This window comes from Microtus ochrogaster, chromosome 5, assembly GCF_000317375.1.
Source record: "Microtus ochrogaster isolate Prairie Vole_2 chromosome 5, MicOch1.0, whole genome shotgun sequence".
NCBI classification, from domain to species: Eukaryota; Metazoa; Chordata; class Mammalia; order Rodentia; family Cricetidae; genus Microtus; species Microtus ochrogaster.
This window is the reverse complement of record NC_022012.1, coordinates 25332251-25349030: the sequence shown is the minus strand read 5'-3', so window position 1 is coordinate 25349030 and position 16780 is coordinate 25332251. Positions and strand designations below refer to the sequence as shown.

Here is a 16780-nt window from a genome sequence, read left to right as displayed (position 1 = left end):
TCACGCGCGCACACACACTCACACGCACACACAAACTCACGCACGCACACACACTCACGCGCACACACACGCACGCACACACACACTAATAAGTAAAATAAAAAATTTAAATGTTATTAAAAGGCTACGGAATTATATGTTCAAAGAAAATATAGTCAATCCAGGTTGCCAGAGTTTCTTTTTAAATGATTTATTTATTTTTACTTGATGTATATTGGTGTTTTGTGTGCATGTATGTCTGTGTGAGGGTGTCAGATTCCTTGGAGGTAGTGTTCCGGGAAGTTTGTAAGCTGCCATGTGGGTGCTGGGAATTGAACCCAGGTCCTTTGGAAGAACAGGCAGTGCTCTTAACCACCGAGCCATCTCTCTAGACCTGATAGCCAGAATTTTTAAATGAAGGGAAAGTGTTGTAGCAATTTGCCTTTGTTTATACATGTTTTTTTCTCTCTCTGGTTTTTTTCACAGTGGCTACTATTTAGCTTTGGTTGTCCTTGACCTCACCCACTGTGCAGATCAGGCTGGCCTTGAACTCACGGAGACCAGCTTGTCTCTGCCCCCCAAGTGCTCTCCCGAGGTTTGTTTGTTTGTGTTTACAAAAGTTAGGGGAGGGGTTTGAAGTCAAGCAGTATAGAAAGATTCAGATTAGAAAGTGAATTTTTCTGGGATTTGTTTCTCAAGGTATTAATTTAAAAAATTATGAATTATTTTCATTTTTGCTTATGTGTGTGCATCACTGTATGTATAAATACACATGTGCAGGTTCCTCAGAGGCAGAAGAGGGCATTAGAGCCCCTGGAACCACTTGGTGTGGACACTGGACTTGAACTTGGGTTCTTGGTAGGAGTGCAAGCACTCTTTACCACAGAGTCATCTCTCCAGCTCCTTGCTCCCTAAGGTTTTAATCCTTGTAAGTGGTCAGGAAGTCTTTGGGTCATCGGGGCATCCCTCTGAGGGGAGCATGGGACACTGGTAGCTTCCTACCACTAGCTGAGTATTTTGCTTTGCTGTATGCTCTTGCCGTGATGTTCCACGACAGCTGTCAATCAAGTTGAATCTTTCTCTTTATCAGTTGATTATCTAAGGTATTTCATGACAATAACAGAAAGCTCGTTTTCTAATAAGTCATCTCTTAGTATAAGAATTGGGGTATTGCTGGGTGGTGGAGGCACACACCTTTAATTCCAGCACTCAGGGAGGCAGAGGCAGGCAGATCTCTGTGAGTTCAAGGCCAGCCTAGTCTACAAGAGCTAGTTCCAGGACAGCCAGGACTACACTAAGAAACCCTGTCTTGAAAAACAAAACAACAACAACAAAAAATTTTATGTGCATTGGTGTTTTGCTTGCATGTGCGAGAGTGTTGGATCCTCTGCCTCTCGAGTGCTGGGATTAAAGACATGCGCCAGCACCACCCAGCCTTATTAAATATCTTAATCCATGCTAGAACTATGGAGCTAAAATGTAGTCCCTCTCCTTACATCCCCCATCATACTGAAAGTCCCAGAGAGTTCTCGGGAGACATCTGATGGTCATAGAGGGGCAGGAATTTGCTATGACCCTCCAGATCTGTTCTGCAGAGCTAACCAACTGCTGGATGAAAATGTTTGGAGAGCCGGGCGGTGGTGGCGCACACCTTTAATCCCAGCACTTGGGAGGCAGAGGCAGGCTGATCTCTGTGAGTTCGAGACCAGCCTGGTCTACAAGAGCTAGTTCCAGGACAGGCTCCAAAGCCACAGAGAAACCCTGTCTCAAAAAACCAAAAAAAAAAAAAAAATGTTTGAAAATGTTTGGAGAAAAACACACAGCCGTGTAGGCTTTTCTTGCCTTTTTTCTCTGAAACACACAGCATGCCGTCAGTTAACACTTAGAGGTGGTTTGAAGTGTACAGAAGGATGTGTCAAGGTTCTGTGCAAACAGTACTTGGTTTTATGGAAGGGCCTGCACCTGAAGGCCCACAGAGTTTGGCATCCAGTGGAACCTGGAACTAGTCTTCTGTGGCTAGGGATGGGTGACTTTTTCAGACGAATATGACTTCTCTTTCTGTCTCTTCCTTTTCCTTTGTTAATTAATTACCTGTTCTTTGAAAGGACATTTTGGCTTATCCCTCAAGCCTTCCTCACCCCTTCCTTTCCTTTGATGGCTTGGGTGAGCCCCTTGAATGTGTCCTTGGATGATTGATGGAGATGCAGCAGGAAGGATGACGGCTGTCCCTGACCACCGGCAGCCCCGTGGAACCCACTGGGTCAGATCTCTTGTTGAATTTAGATCATGTTCACAGGAATAGGACTAATGATGAAGTTAAGGCAGATGGCCAGAGGTCTGGGAAATGTTCGGTTTGCCTGATTGGAGGAATCGAGCATGGTTAGCTAGAGAAAGAGCGGGAACATGCAGAGTGCTGATAGGTCTCCCGAAGCTGAGCACACCGGAGAGGAAAGACCTGTGCTGTTGGTGTCCTGTGAGAATGAGATTTCCTGCAGAAGCAAACTGCTCAGTCTGTCCCATGGGAAGGCTGGAGCTCCAAAGCTCCCCCCCCCCCCAGCTTACTGCTACCACCTCCCGAGATCCTGGCTTGTAATTATGGACTCAGCGGGAAGGGTTTCCCTGTTTGCATGTTGAGTCCTTTCACGCCAACCTATCCTTAGATCTTCAGTTTAATTACGGGCCTGGGAGCCGCAGAGCAGGTGTTTCAGAATCTCACCAATTTGTGGAGGTTTGCTGGTTTTGTTTGCAGATCCGAGGGCCTCCCGAGCACAAAGCAGTGTGGTACCTACATTTCGTGGGTTATTCCTCAATCAGAGAAAAGAACGTCACTCATCTATTGGTAGAAGCGATACCTCTACCACTGAACTTCGCGCAGTGGAAAAACAGAGGGGGACAAAGCCAGTTTTCCCTGAATCCTACATGTTGTGTATTTAGATACCATTTTTAAAATGATCCATTATTGAAGCTTAAACAGATTAGTGGAGGAGAGACTGAAGAATGGTGGACAGGAAGAAGGTAGGTGTGGTTCAAAAAGACGACAATGGGCTGGGTTTGGCAGCACACACCTTTAAGGCTCGCACGCATTCAGGAGGCAGAGACAGGCAGATCTCTGTGAGTCTGGGCCAGCCCTACATAATGAGTGCCAGGACAGCCAGGACTGTGTGGAGAGTCTTGTCTCAACCCCACCCCACCCCCCAACAAGAGACAACAGGAGGAACCTTGGCATTGGGGTGGCACACAGGCCTGTCCATAGTGGACATGGGAACCCGCCCCCGAGGTAGGGCACATGGAGGGACACACTGTACAAGTCAGGCAGGAAATCTGGGGAAGATCTGTGGGTTTTATCAGTGTCGTGCTAGTAAGACTTTCCCAAGCGCTACCATGGCTGTGGGGGGAGGGGGAGGCTCAGGTAAGCATCTCATCGTTTCTCACAATTTTGTGGAAATCTGAATTATTGCAACAAAAATTACAATATTAAAAAATGTGAAATTGGAATGTAGACTCAGTGGAAAGTCAAGAAAATGAATGAGAAGTTAGGAGATGCTCGGCACACCTCCATTTCTGTTTAGTTTAGTGACTGTGTGTGTGTGTGTGTGTTGTTGCACTTGGTGACTCTGGGCAGAGAGGATGGTGAGGTGGTTGGGCCAGGTCTCAATCCCTAGCCGCCGCTTCATCCCAGCTCCTCCAAATCAGAATCAAGTGATACGTCTGGATGGAACGGAGGATGGAGGACATGAGGGAGAAGAGGCCTCTCTGGTTCTGTGGCTCACGCAGCTGCAGGTGCAGTTGGGCTGGCCTCCATGGCATGTTCCATGCCACACCTGAGCTTGGTCTGTCCTGGGCTTGTCAAGTCTGCTCAGGATAGGTGGATTCATGGTGGGTGGGGAAGTAAAAAAATCAAAGAGGCACAGCAGGGAGGCCCTGTCATTAGCAGGAATCAGCTAATTATGTTCTCTAAGGGGTCATTAACCCAGTTTTAAGAGAGGGAGACTGAGGCCCGATGAAAAGCATTTGCCCCACGGACTTAGGGGGCTCAGCCCAGAATCGCCATGTAGGTCACACCCACTTCGCCTCACAAAAAGAGGAAAGAGATTTATGTCCGGTAGCCCTCTTCATACAGTGTGTTCCCTCTCTTCTGGGAAGGAAGGTGTCTTGTGGCTGGGATGTGTGGCTTCTGTCCCCAGGCTGTGCTGGCAGCAACCCTGGGCCTCAGTTTAGCGGGGAGGCGTAGAACAGCCACAGAAGGAGCCTGCAGTTCCCTGGCAAAGAGTCTCTTTTCTGTGTGTTGTGGAAGTCAGGTAGGTCCTGGGGACTTTCCTTCATGATCAAATCAGGTATGGAGACTTTCGGTTTATTCTGTTGGTGTTCTGTTCTGATGGACTGTAGTTTACGGACGGACGGAAATTCTTCATCCACTCATTTCCCAGAATTCATGTCTGATGGAACAGTTGAGGCCAGTGACAGGGTCAGAGAGCAAAGATGAGAGGCTGTGTGGGAAAGTGGCGACGGGATTTGAGGAGCCCCCACCCCCTACCCCACCCTGCATGTGTCTTGGCCTGAGGCTGGCTCGTTGAATGGCAATTGTGTGTTTCCGACAGCCCAGGGGAATTTGAGGAAGATGCCTTAACTATTATGGGAGGGTCCCCAAGGCAGGAAGTAAAGTCAACCCACACCACAGGTTCCTTGCATCCCTGTGGCTTAAAATAAACTGGCTGGAGCTGGTAAACCGGGCTACCTCTTCCCTAGTGATGAGAAGTGGGTGAGCCTGACCGCCTGGAAACTGGAAAGGGTAGGTGGAGTTTCTCAACAGTCAGCTGCCGGAAAGTGACCCAAGCACTTGTTTAGACCTTTCCAGATCCCAGGCCCTGCCCCTGCCCAAGACACCAGGGTCTGCAGGATCTGGAGACCAGGAGAGAGGCAGGGGATGGTGTGTGTATGTGTGTGAGAGAGAGGCAGGGGATGGTGTGTGTGTGTTTGTGTGTGTGTGTGTGTGGGGCTGGAGGGGGTTGGGCATAGGGATCCAGACGCCCAAATGAGTGAGTGCTGTTTGTTCTTACTAGTCTAGGGAGGGTTGGCTTGTGAGCTCAGCAGGGACCAGAAGCGCCTCTCGGCTTTTCGGTTGATCAATTGCTGTGGCTGATGGCTGGGTTTCTAGTGTGTGCTTTTTCTTCCATTCTCCTGTGTGCCCAAGGTCCTCTTTGGATTGGAGTTTGTGCCCGGTTCTGCACTGCGGTAGTGGTTATTGGGTGAAGCCTCCGATGATGGAATCCATCTTTCTCTGTGGCTGCTGGTTCCGGGAGAAAGTCCTTCTCAGCAGGGCCCCTGGAAGGAAAGCCAGGGGGGATGTTGTGGGTTTGGTTCAGGCCCCTGCAAAAACCAGAATGTCCCGTAGATTTCTGGTTTTCCAGTCCATATGAAAGTTAATGTTTTCCCTGCTATGCCATTAAGTGTTGAAAACAAACAAACAAAACAATGTAGCAACTTAACTAAGAACACTCTTGCTAAAAACAATGTAAGTGATCATTTGAGCTGCTGCGAAAATGGCGCCTGCTAGATTGAAGGTGGCCTTGCCTTCGGTTTGTAAAGCTACGCCCTATTTCTGCAGCAATGAAGTGGAGTGCCATAAAATGAGATCTGTAATCAGCCTCTTGGCCTCTGGCCTGTCTCTGACTCCGCCCCTCTTTCAGCTCCTCCTGCCCAGACACCAACACCCGGCTCCCCTCCAGAGCTCATTCTCTGTCTGAGGTGGCCTCTGGCTCTGTGGCATTTCTGGGGAACTGACTGGCAAGGTTATGCGGGGTGGGTCATTCTTGAACAGGCAGATGTCTTCAAAATGCTCTAGACTGTCTTCTCGCCGCAGTGGCGTCGCCGGTGCTCAGCCATGGCCATGGCACTTTTATTACTTGTTTGAAGAGCCATAGGGAGATTTTTACCATTCTCATGGCCCGGTGGTGGTGACCTCACGGAACTGAGCTCCATCCCACCTGCTGCGTCGATACACTGAGTCACTGCCACACATCAGCGACAACAGGCAGTGGCTAATGTGTCCAGCCACCCTTGTCTTGGTCTCAGGTTTGAGCCATACACCCATGTCCCCAGAAGATGACGTCACCTCTGCCCCTTGACCTTGATCTTGAGCAGCAGACAGATGCAGGTTTTATCAGGGACTGCCCTTCACCCTCCCTGAGAGAGTCTGAGTAACCTCTTCAGGCTTCCATGATTACCCCTGTCTTCCCAGCAGGTCACACCCAACTTCTAAGATATGAGCCTGGAGTGAAGGTTTATTTTTCTCTTGCTAGGATTTGGATGGAATCTCTTTGGATCTTGTATAGTGTGATAAGGAATGGACAGGCAGCGAAAGAATTCACCCAGATCAGACCAGATAGAAAATGCTAAGTTTACTGCAAGGAAGCCACGGATAAGGACAGTAGCAGAAGAACCACCTGCCTTGGCCAGGGCTGCAGTGGTTGGTGGCTTCCCTTTGGGAGCCGTCCTCAATCCCACCAATCACCACCTGACATGCAAATAAGGGCAGTCCTGACTGGTTGCTATTTGACTCTGGGGGAAGTCTGGGTTTAGAGGGCACGTCTCTGTTGCAGGACCGTGGTCAGCTTGGTTGGCCACTTTTAGCCTGACCAGTTCCCGTTTCTTCTATGGCATTGTTAAAGATTCTTTCTGGACCAAGTTTGCATTATTTAAATTACCTGATAGGGCCATCCTTTCTGGTCTCTGAGCTAACAATGGCAAATTCTTGCTTTGATTTGTTGGTCGCAGAGCCAGGCGTACTATAGACCTCAGAGAGACTGTGCCCTGGGGATGCGTCTGTATGGGCCGGTGACCAGCAGAGGGAGCCTGTCAATGAGAGGATCCTTTAGTTGATTCGAGAAGTTTTGTTAGTTCAGCATTTGGCGTTCAGCCATGGTTGGTTTCCTACATAATGGAGTATATCAGGAAATAAAATGCACTTTTTTTTTGCTTTTATAAATACAGTTTTTGTTTGCTGTTTGTTTTGATGAGCTCTGGTCTTGAGGACCAGTGTGCTTAGAATGACAGAAAATGTGATTTCCAGAGAGGTGGGGCGTTTGGCAAAAGTGCCTGAGTTTACATCCTCGTGGGAAGGAGATGGGCAGATCACCAGAGCTAGGCGGCCAGCGCAGGGTAAGAGGCGAGCTCCGTGATTTTGTCTTGAAGAGTCTGAGAAAGACACCTTGCGTCTTCTGGCGTTGATGCATTTGAACACACACGTGTGGTCACTTGTATATGCACCTGCATGGACACATGTACAGACACACACACACACACATACACACACACATACACACACATTCACACACACATTCACACACACACACACACACACACACACACACACACACACACACACACACACACACACACACACACACACACACACCAAAGAAATAAAGAAAACTTTATTTCCTCCAGGGTTTCTGGTTTCTGTGCTCTTCCCTTCTGGGTTTCTGGACCGCAGGGCCTCTCACTCCAGGAAGCTGAGTGAGAACGGATACTCTGATGTCATCCTTGTCACCTGAGCCCAGGGCTTTCCCCTTTCATGCCCCAGGGCCTGTACTGATTTACACACTTCAAGCCACTCATTCTGTTTCCTTGAAAATTATCCTGGGCTCTTTTGTCTCAGTGCCCTGGGGCCGTGTGGTGTTTCTGGCTACTCTGGCCAGTAGCAAACGGGAGGTTGTGGGCAGGAAGAGGCCACCATAGCTACAAGGCTTCTGTTTGTGGTAAGCAAGCGCCTGGCTTCACGACCCTGTGTTTTGTTTGTACACCTGCAGATACGTTTGCGTCTAAGGAGCCGAAACAGAGGCTGGCGCAGGTGTACTTGCTCTCCTGTTGTCTCTGCCTGCATAGAGACCATGGGTGAAGTTACACCAGGTTGTACACAGAGGGCTCTCTGCTGCCTTCATCCTTCCCACTTACTCTCCCACTGGACTCTGGGGCCAAGCACACACGTGCCTGACATCCTGCTTCCAGTCGGCAGAGCTTGGCTCTTGTCCCCGCGTCACCCCGTTGCTAACTTTATCTTTGAGACCTTGGACTGGCCACTCCCTCTCATTCAGCCTCAGTTTCCTCATCAATAAAATGAGGGAATTAGGTAAGACAACCTCTCCGATGCCTGAAAATGGAGCCAGGAAGCTGTGGTTATGTAAAGGGACAGGCAAGTTACTGATTAAACAGTTGTATCTGGGTTGAGTAGAACCCAAGAACTCTTATTTGCTCCCTAAATTCTGGAAGGTGATCATGCAGGGAGGCAGAAATTAAATCATGGATCGGCCTCCAAGTGCTAACAGGAATGTAAGTAGTCATGAAAAGGATAGGCAAAAGATTAGAGAAAACACTTCAGCCAAGAAGGCCAGCCGAGGACAGTGGAGCGCGTTATAACCCATCAGAGACAAGCCATTTAGAGGCTCAGTGAGACACCACATGCATCTATGAAAATTCAGTAGACTGACTGCCCTAGTTTGCTTTCCATTGCTGTGATAAATACCATGACCCAAAGCAACTTGGGGGAGGAAAGGGTTTAGTTGGTTTATAGTCCCGGTCACAGCCTGTCAGTGAAGGAAGTTGGGACAATGATTCAAACGAGAGCCAAGGCTTTCCTTGGAAGAAAACTGCCTATTTCTCCTCGTGGCTAACTCAGATTGCTTCCGCACGTAACCCAAGACCACCTACCCAGGGATTTGCACCACCCACAGTGGGCTGAACCCACTCACAGCGACCAGCAATCAATCCACCTTTCCAGGTGGCTCTAGTTTGTAGCTGGCTGACAGTAACCAGCACGTTGACCATACCGAACACTAGGTTGGGCGTGAACATCTAGGATTTTTATGCATTGCCGATGGGAACGTGAAATGGCACAACCACTTGGTGAGGCAGTTTGGAGGTGGTTCCTCGGCTCGGCACGTCCTTGCCATACGGACGGACCTCTCCACAGTGAGATCTTTACCCTACAGAAGTGAAAGTGTGCAGGGCGGTGGTGGCACACGCCTTTAATCCCAGCACTTGGGAGGCAGAGGCACGCGGATATCTGTGAGTTCGAGACCAGCCTGGTCTACAGAGCTAGTGCCAGGACAGGCTCCAAAGCCACAGAGAAACCCTGTCTCGAAAAACCAAAAAAAAAAAAAAAAAAAAAAAAAAAACAAAAAAAAAAAAAAAGAAGTGAAAGTGTATTCGATACAAACACTCTTGCAGGGCGTTTGTACCTACTGAGTAGTTTCATTAACATAGCATGGCTGCTTGAGTGAGATCTATCCATTTCCTCAGGGACCATACTGGTCTCCAGTTGATGGCAGTGTTTTGGGAGACTGAGGAGTTGTGACCTTGCTGGAGGAAGTATATTCCTGGGTGGGAGTGGCCTTTAGGGTATCAAAAGCTATGCACTATTCCCAGTTTGGCGCCTCCTCTCTCTCTCTCTCTCTCTCTCTCTCTCTCTCTCTCTCTCTCTCTCTCTCTCTCTCTGCTTCCTGCTTATGGTTGGAGTTATATACCCTCAGCTGAAAGTTCTAGCTCCCATGCTTGCCTTGTGCATCAGTTTCCCCGCCATGACTGTTGGGGAGCACTGTACTTGATGAGAGTGAGACCAGGAAATGTCTAGTTCAGAATCTCCAAGTCTCTGTCTCTGCTCCAGCAGAGACATCTGCCCCTCAGATCCCCATAGTGGATGGGAGGGAGAGTTGGAGAAGTGTAACCAGAGAGCGTGGTGTAACCAGAGAGCAGGGTGACTTGAGGATTCCAAGGTCAGAAGAAGACTGTAGGGCGAGGTGGAGGAAGGGAGATGGGTGTTTCCCTCCACCTGTTCCCGGAAGCTAACAGTTGCGTGCAGAGGCAGTGAGGAATCAGAAAGCCGTGTGTTCTTTGGCGCAGTGAAACCATACCGTAGAATGACCTACATGCTGTTGGCAGTGCCCAGTAGAGAATCTGCCGGACAGTAGCATATGCACGTGGAGCTTTGAACAGCCTTTAGGGTCTCCTTTTGTGATGTGCATGGACAATGAAGGGTCCTTGAGGATTTGCAGAGAAGCTTCAACACAGAGGAAAGGTACGTGAGAAAATATAAAGAGAAAAACGTACATCTGCAAAACAAACACGAGATACAATAAAAGGGGAAATGAAAATCCTTATTAAAGTTTTGGTAGCAAACATGACCAAATGTAGTAAAATGGTGAAAGAATGGGGTGGCTAACACAGAGAAAGGATGAGTAAGGATTGGCAGTGTTAGGAAAAGCAGAGCAGCGAAAATGGAGAGGAAGAAATTAGGAACTATCACAAGAAAGTGTCTTAGATTGAAACGTGGAAATTTCCAAACTCAAAGGGCATATGGCAACTTCAGCACAATGAAATTCAGAGCCAATTCAGAGTTCATTTTCAGGTTTTCAAAGACGAACCATGAAATGAAAGAAAACAGATTTGTGTCTCTCAGAAGCAAAATTCGAGATGTAGTGTTTTCAAAGTTTAAAATGGAAACTATTTCATGCTATAATTCTATACCCGCTCCAACTATCAACAAATTTGAGTGTAGAAAAAAGATATATATATATATATATATAAAATTTATTCATACTTTTGCAATATGTAGGGTCTTTTTTTTTTTTCACTAGGTATACCAGGCTGGCTTTGAACTCACAGAGGCTCACCTGCCTCTGCCTCCTGAGTGCCTGAATGCTGTCACACACACACAAATGAAACTATATTTAAAAGCATGCGAAGTATCAAAACTTTTCCATCTCAGAAATCCACTAAAAGTGGAATAAGCTTTGGACAGAGTGGCTCATGATTGCAATCGCAGGACTCAAAGCTGAGGCAGGAGAGTCACTGAGTTCAATCCTAGGCTACATAGTGAGCTCCAGTTTAGCCTAGGCTACACTGCTCATAAAACCAATAAACAACAACAGCAAAACAAAACATCAAAAACCAAGTAAAAGTGAAATGAGCCAAGCAGATGAAGACGTGGAATTTAGCAAACGGAAGCGTCCACACAAGACAAAGTCAAAGGAAGCGCCCAGGTGAGGGGGGGCAGTTCGCCACAGGTGTGGGAAGTCAGAGGGCTCGGATAGGAGAGAGGACCACTGGGAGAAAGTGAAGTGAGTTATTTGACAGACTTCATATGAGGAAGAATTACAAGATCCTAGCAATTCTCTGTAAAAACTGGAGTGTTTGTTGAAATCCAAGTAAATGAAACATTGTAGCAAAAAAATTCTATAGGAAAGGAAACAGTAGTGAGTGAACTAGTCTAATGAAAGTAGGAAAAGATTTTACTCATTCATTTTTTTAAAAGTGTTTGGTTTGGGAGAGTTGTTTCGTTTTGAGACAGTGTCTTCCTATGTAGCCCAGGCTGGTCTGGTGTTTGCAGTCTAGTCCAGGCTTGCTTCAAACTGGCAATCCCACTGTTCCTTGCCTGCTGAGCGCTTGGGTTACCAATGTGTGCCATTACCCCTAGCGGTATATCAGGATATAATCTTTCTTTCCGAGACAAGAGTTTTCTGTGTGGTTCCAAGTGTAGACCAAGCTGGCTTTGAACTCATAGAGATCCACCTACCTCTGCTTCCCAAGTGCTGGGATTAAAGGTATGCACCACCACCTAGTTTATGGTTTTTGTTGTTGTTGTTGTTTGTTTGTTTGTTTGTTTTGTTTAAATTTGGAACTACGATTTTGTGGGGGTGGAGGAGAAAAAGGAAGAATGTTATAATTTCATTATCAAAATAGCAAATCAGGGCTCAGCAATAAAGAGCGCCTGCTGCTCTTCCAGGGGACCTAAATTGTCTCCCAGCACCCACACCAGGCAGCTCACAAACGCTTGTAACTCGAGGTGATCTAACAGCCTTTTTTAGCCTCCGTGGGCACCTGCTCTCACGTGCATATATCCACATACAGATACACAGAGTTTTAGAAAGTTAGCTGGGCATAGGGGCACACACCTGGTTATTTCTGTGAATCTGAGGTCAGTCTGCCCTGTATAGTGACTTCCAGAAGGAGAATGAATGATTTCTGAGTGCCTACCTCTGAGATGTGCATCTGTGGGATCAGTTAAGCAGAGGCCTGAAACTCTGAGGTGTGAGTGTTCTCCTAAGGCAGGGGTGGATTCTGTCACATCAACGGTAACACTGTGACAGATCGAATGTTGTTCAGGCGAAGACTTTTGACCGCTCAAGGTGCTGGGAATAGGGATGAGTTCTTGGCTCTAACACACTTACACCGCTCTGTTCTAAGACCCAAGACCAGGGAACATTGTGTTAGAGGGCGGAGAGAATGGAAGAGCTGGGAGATATTCCGGCAGGCGGCAAACACCATTTTGAATTTATGAATTTGTAATTATGAATTTACAGCGGCTGTGACTACCTGGATTGGGTTTGCCAGCTAGCAGCCAGCAGGCAGGCATGGATGGAGGAGGGGCTTGGGCTCTCATTCCTGAGCTACAATGAATAGTTTCAGGGAAAGTCACTGTGCGACTACTGGTGACTCTTAAGTCTCCAGTGAAGGTTCCTATGCAAACATCACACACTTGGCCCTGGGGAGACTCAATGGGCCAGCCATAAAACCCGAAGTCATAAACCTGGGAAAGAGACTGTTTGGAAGAATAGGGAGGGGGTGGAGATCTGAGGAGATGGCTCAATGGTGAAGAAGACCTGGGTTTAAAACCTAGCGCCCACATGGCAGCTCACAACTGTCTGTAACTCCCACACCTGACACCCTCACACTCATACATGCAGGCAAAACAGCAATGCACATAAAATAAAAGTAAATAAATTATTTTAAAAAAGGAATAGGGGGAGCTGATAGGGGTAGGAGGGAGAAAAGAGAATGTAGGAAGAGAATCATCAGAATGTCTCCTATACATGTAGGAAATTGTCTAAGAAGAGCCATCAAGGTGGCCGGGCAGCTAAAGGCCTTCTTTGTCACCAAGCTTGACAACCTGAGTCTAGTCCCTGGAGCCCATGTGGTGGGAATAGAATGGACTCCTGCATGTTGTCCTCTGTCCTACACACACATGCACACACACACGCGCACACACACACACACACACACACACACACACACTCATACACACATGTTTTAAAAGAAGAAGGGATGTTGGTTGGAGCTTGACATACAGTACCTAGGTGACATCAGCAATATCAGGGAAGAGATCAGGGTGGGGCCATCACTTTCTTTGCAGTATCAGGGATAAGGCAGCAGTCAGGGTGGGCAATTTCCATCCTGCCCACAGACTTTCTGGCCCAGATGACCACTGGGTACAGTCGTGGCTGGTCTTGGAAGTCCCCACAGTGCCCTCTTATTCCTGGGCTGTTTGCTCTTCCTGCATTTAGGCAGCCACCTGCGCCAAACCTTCAGCACTGGGGTAGACGCTCTCCAAGTCCTGCACTTGTTTGGTTTTTGTCTTGAGAAAGGGTCACATGTAGCTCAGGCTGGCTTCGAACTCCTCACATAGCACAGGCTGGCTTTGAACTCCTCACATGGCTCAGGCTGGCTTTGAACTCCTCACATAGCTCAGAGTGGCTTCGAACTCCTCGTGTAGCTGAACTGGTCCTAAACTCCTAATCCTCTGTTCTCAAGCCCCAAGTGCTGAACTTGTAGGACTATGGTAGCCCATCCTGCTCCTGGTTTTATTAAGCAGTTTGTACCCACCGACCAGGGAGGTGTGGCCAGAAGCCCCTTCGTTTCCACTACCGGGGTGGTGTTTTGCGGCTTGGAATGGGGGGTGGAGGGGGCATAGAGGCTCTGCACTTCTGGGTGAAGCCCCTTCTTTATGGCCCAGTCCTGCTTCTCCCAAGCTCACACACATCATTGAACTTCCGGGACTGGGAAGCTATTGTGGGAAGCGTTTCTGAGCCCTGAAACATCTTTCCGTTTAGAACATGAATGGCTTCGAGGAGGGTGTGGAGTTCCTGCCTGTGAACAATGCCAAGAAAGTGGAGAAGCGCGGCCCCCGGCGCTGGGTGGTGCTGGTGGCCCTGCTGGTCAGTTTCCTCTTGCTGTCACTCGTGGTTGGCTTGCTGGTGTGGCACTTCCAGTGTGAGTATGACGGGGGCTGTGGGAGGGTGACATAGGGGCTGTGCTCCCTCTTCCCTCAGTGGACAGACTGAAGGGCCACCTGTGATGGTCAGGGAGAGAATGGGGGAAGGGACGAGAGCGGATAGGAGGAGGAGGACTAGGGAGAAGTGTCCCAGCGCACTGTCTCCCTGAGCTCTCTCAGGCCGTGATGGTAAATGATGGGGACTGGTCAGATCTGGCCCCCTTGCCATGTGTTCCTCCCAGCTGAGGGCAGCAGGGTGGGCCTGGTGAAGTCGTACCATGGTCCATGACCACTTCTTGGCCTTTGGCAGATTCAAATGTTCGGGTCCAAAAGGTCTTCAATGGCCACCTGAGGGTCACAAACGAGAACTTTCTGGATGCCTATGAGAACTCAAACTCCACGGAGTTCATAAGCCTGGCCAACCAGGTGAAGGAAGCGGTGAGTCTAGGCCCCGGGGGATGTCCTTTTGCCCTGCCTGTCCCAGGACCCCCGCCGTGACTCAGCTCAGCTTTGCCTCCAGATTCCTGAGCTGGGGGTGGGGTACGACATGAGGGCAGCCTGGGGAAGGGGGGGTTTGACATGAGGGCAGCCTGGGGAAGGGGGGGGTTTGACATGGGGGCAGCCTGGGGAAGGGGGGGGTTTGACATGGGGGCAGCCTGGGGAAGGGGGGGGTTTGACATGGGGGCAGCCTGGGGAAGGGGGGGGTTTGACATGGGGGCAGCCTGGGGAAGGGCTCATTTCTACTGTTTGGCCGGCTTTATGCCTTGTCCTCTCTCTCAGCTGAAGAAGCTGTACAGTGAAGTCCCTGTCCTGGGTCCCTACCACAAGCGGTCGACGGTAACTGCATTCAGGTGGGTTTGGTGTGCTGATGTGAGCCTTGACGGCCGGGAATAGGATGGTGTGTCTGTCTCTGTGGCACTGACTTAGAACACCTACCTGGTCCTTCTGTGTCCGAGGCAGGGAATGACGGTCGTGGTGCTGGCTGGGTAAAGTCCACAAACACCATTTCCACAGGAATTCCCACTTGTGCTACGCCCAGAAAGAGACCGATTTTCCAAATTTGGATTTGAGGAAGTTGGTGCCCAGGAAGTTCAAACTTCTCTTCCTTCCTTCCTTCCTTCCTTCCTTCCTTCCTTCCTTCCTTCCTTCCTTCCTTCCTTCCTTCCTCTGTCTCTCTCTCTCTTTCTTCCTTTCTTTCCTTTTTTTTTTCTGTCTTTTTTTTGGAGACAGGGTTTCTCTGTGTAGCCCTGGCTGTCCTGGAACTTACTTGGTAGACCAGGCTGGCCTCAAACTCAGAGACCTCTTGAGTGCTGGAATTAAAGGCATGTGCCACCTCCTGGTCTCTTTTTTGTTTTCTTTTTAATAGACTTTCTGCCCAAAGTATTGAATTGCTTTCATCCTTTTTCTAGAGCACTGGGGGTGGAACCCCCACGGAAGAGGCAAGGGTGCTACCAATGAGCTCCCGCTCCTTATTTTTGAGACTTGCTCTCACTGTGCTGCTGCACTGGCCTCAAAGTTGTGGACTTGGGTGACCTTCCTGGCCTAGCCTCCTCCTGAGTCGCTGGGACTGTAGGCTAGAGTCACTGTGCCTGGCTCCCACGTACATGCATGTTGTCCTTTGAGATGACAACGGGGCCTCACTGATGCTAAGTACTCTGCCGCCAAGCTGGCAACCTCAGCCTCTTCTCTGGAAACATCATCTCAGGTTGCCCAGGCTGGCCTCTGACTTGCGGTCCTCCTGGCGCAGTGTCTGGGATTGCAGGTGTTGCTCCCACACCCAGCTCGGAAGTGCTTTACTTTCGCTTATGCAGCTAAGGCTTCTGGAAAACAGGGCAGCAGACAGTGGTATTCTCACACCTGTCTCAAAGGAGCAATCAGACCCAGGAAGATTCTACTGAGATGTCGTGAGCTCAAGCCTAGGCCGGGCTTCCTCCTCATTCCTAAACTTGAGCTGGCCCCAGCACATGTCTGCTTGAGGGCTGAGACCAGGAGAACAGGCCAGGGTCAAGGGCTAAAGCAGAGAGCCGGAGGCAGGCTGGTGTCTCTCAGAGTAGCCTGAACTGCTACGTGTGTTAGTTGGTAACAGAGAATGTAGGTCTCTGGAGCACCCCATCTTAGGCTCCCCCCTGTCTCCCCAGTGAGGGCAGTGTCATCGCCTACTACTGGTCAGAGTTCAGCATTCCCCCGCACCTGGAGGAGGAGGTTGAACGAGCCATGGCTGTGGAGCGAGTGGTCACATTGCCACCTCGAGCACGGGCACTGAAATCCTTCATGCTGACCTCTGTGGTGGCCTTCCGTGAGTAAGGGGCAGACCAGGGTGGGGATGTGCGGCCCAGAATATAGAGGAGCGGGGCTGGAGGGCAACCTCACCGGCTCAGGTGCCCCGAGGACTGCTTGCTAACTGGCTCCTCTCTTTTGGTATTGAGGAAGCAAGAATAAGGAAACTGATTGTTTAAGTGAAATGTTTGCCTTCTTGTCCTTCAGCCACTGACCCTAGACTGCTGCAGAGGTCTCAGGATTGTAAGTATCATAGTAACCCCTGGTGGGAAAGAAAAAGATCTTCTCAGATGCCCCTTAAGTCGTGGGGTCCCCAGAAGTTAGAGGATGTTTGAAGGACAGGCATTTGTTTTTGTTCCCTTCCCCTCCAAGAAGCCCCCTTCCTTGTGTCTACCTGAGCTTTCCTTGATTTGGGATGTACTGGGGGTGGGGCTATGCCTGGGGTGTGGCCTGCAGGGTGCACAGCTTCCTTCTGTCTTC

At 49.2% G+C, this 16780-nt stretch overlaps 1 protein-coding gene across 1 annotated transcript in view; it reads left to right on the top strand.

The window, feature by feature from the left end:
• The window catches only part of St14 (suppression of tumorigenicity 14), a 37756-nt gene that overhangs the window by 6393 nt on the left and 14583 nt on the right, over positions 1–16780 (top strand). The window contains exons 2-6 of the mRNA XM_005346988.2: positions 13863–14022; positions 14334–14461; positions 14804–14874; positions 16162–16319; positions 16508–16543. Of these exons, the coding sequence (XP_005347045.1) occupies positions 13863–14022; positions 14334–14461; positions 14804–14874; positions 16162–16319; positions 16508–16543 (553 nt within the window). The remainder of the gene's footprint in view (positions 1–13862; positions 14023–14333; positions 14462–14803; positions 14875–16161; positions 16320–16507; positions 16544–16780) is intronic.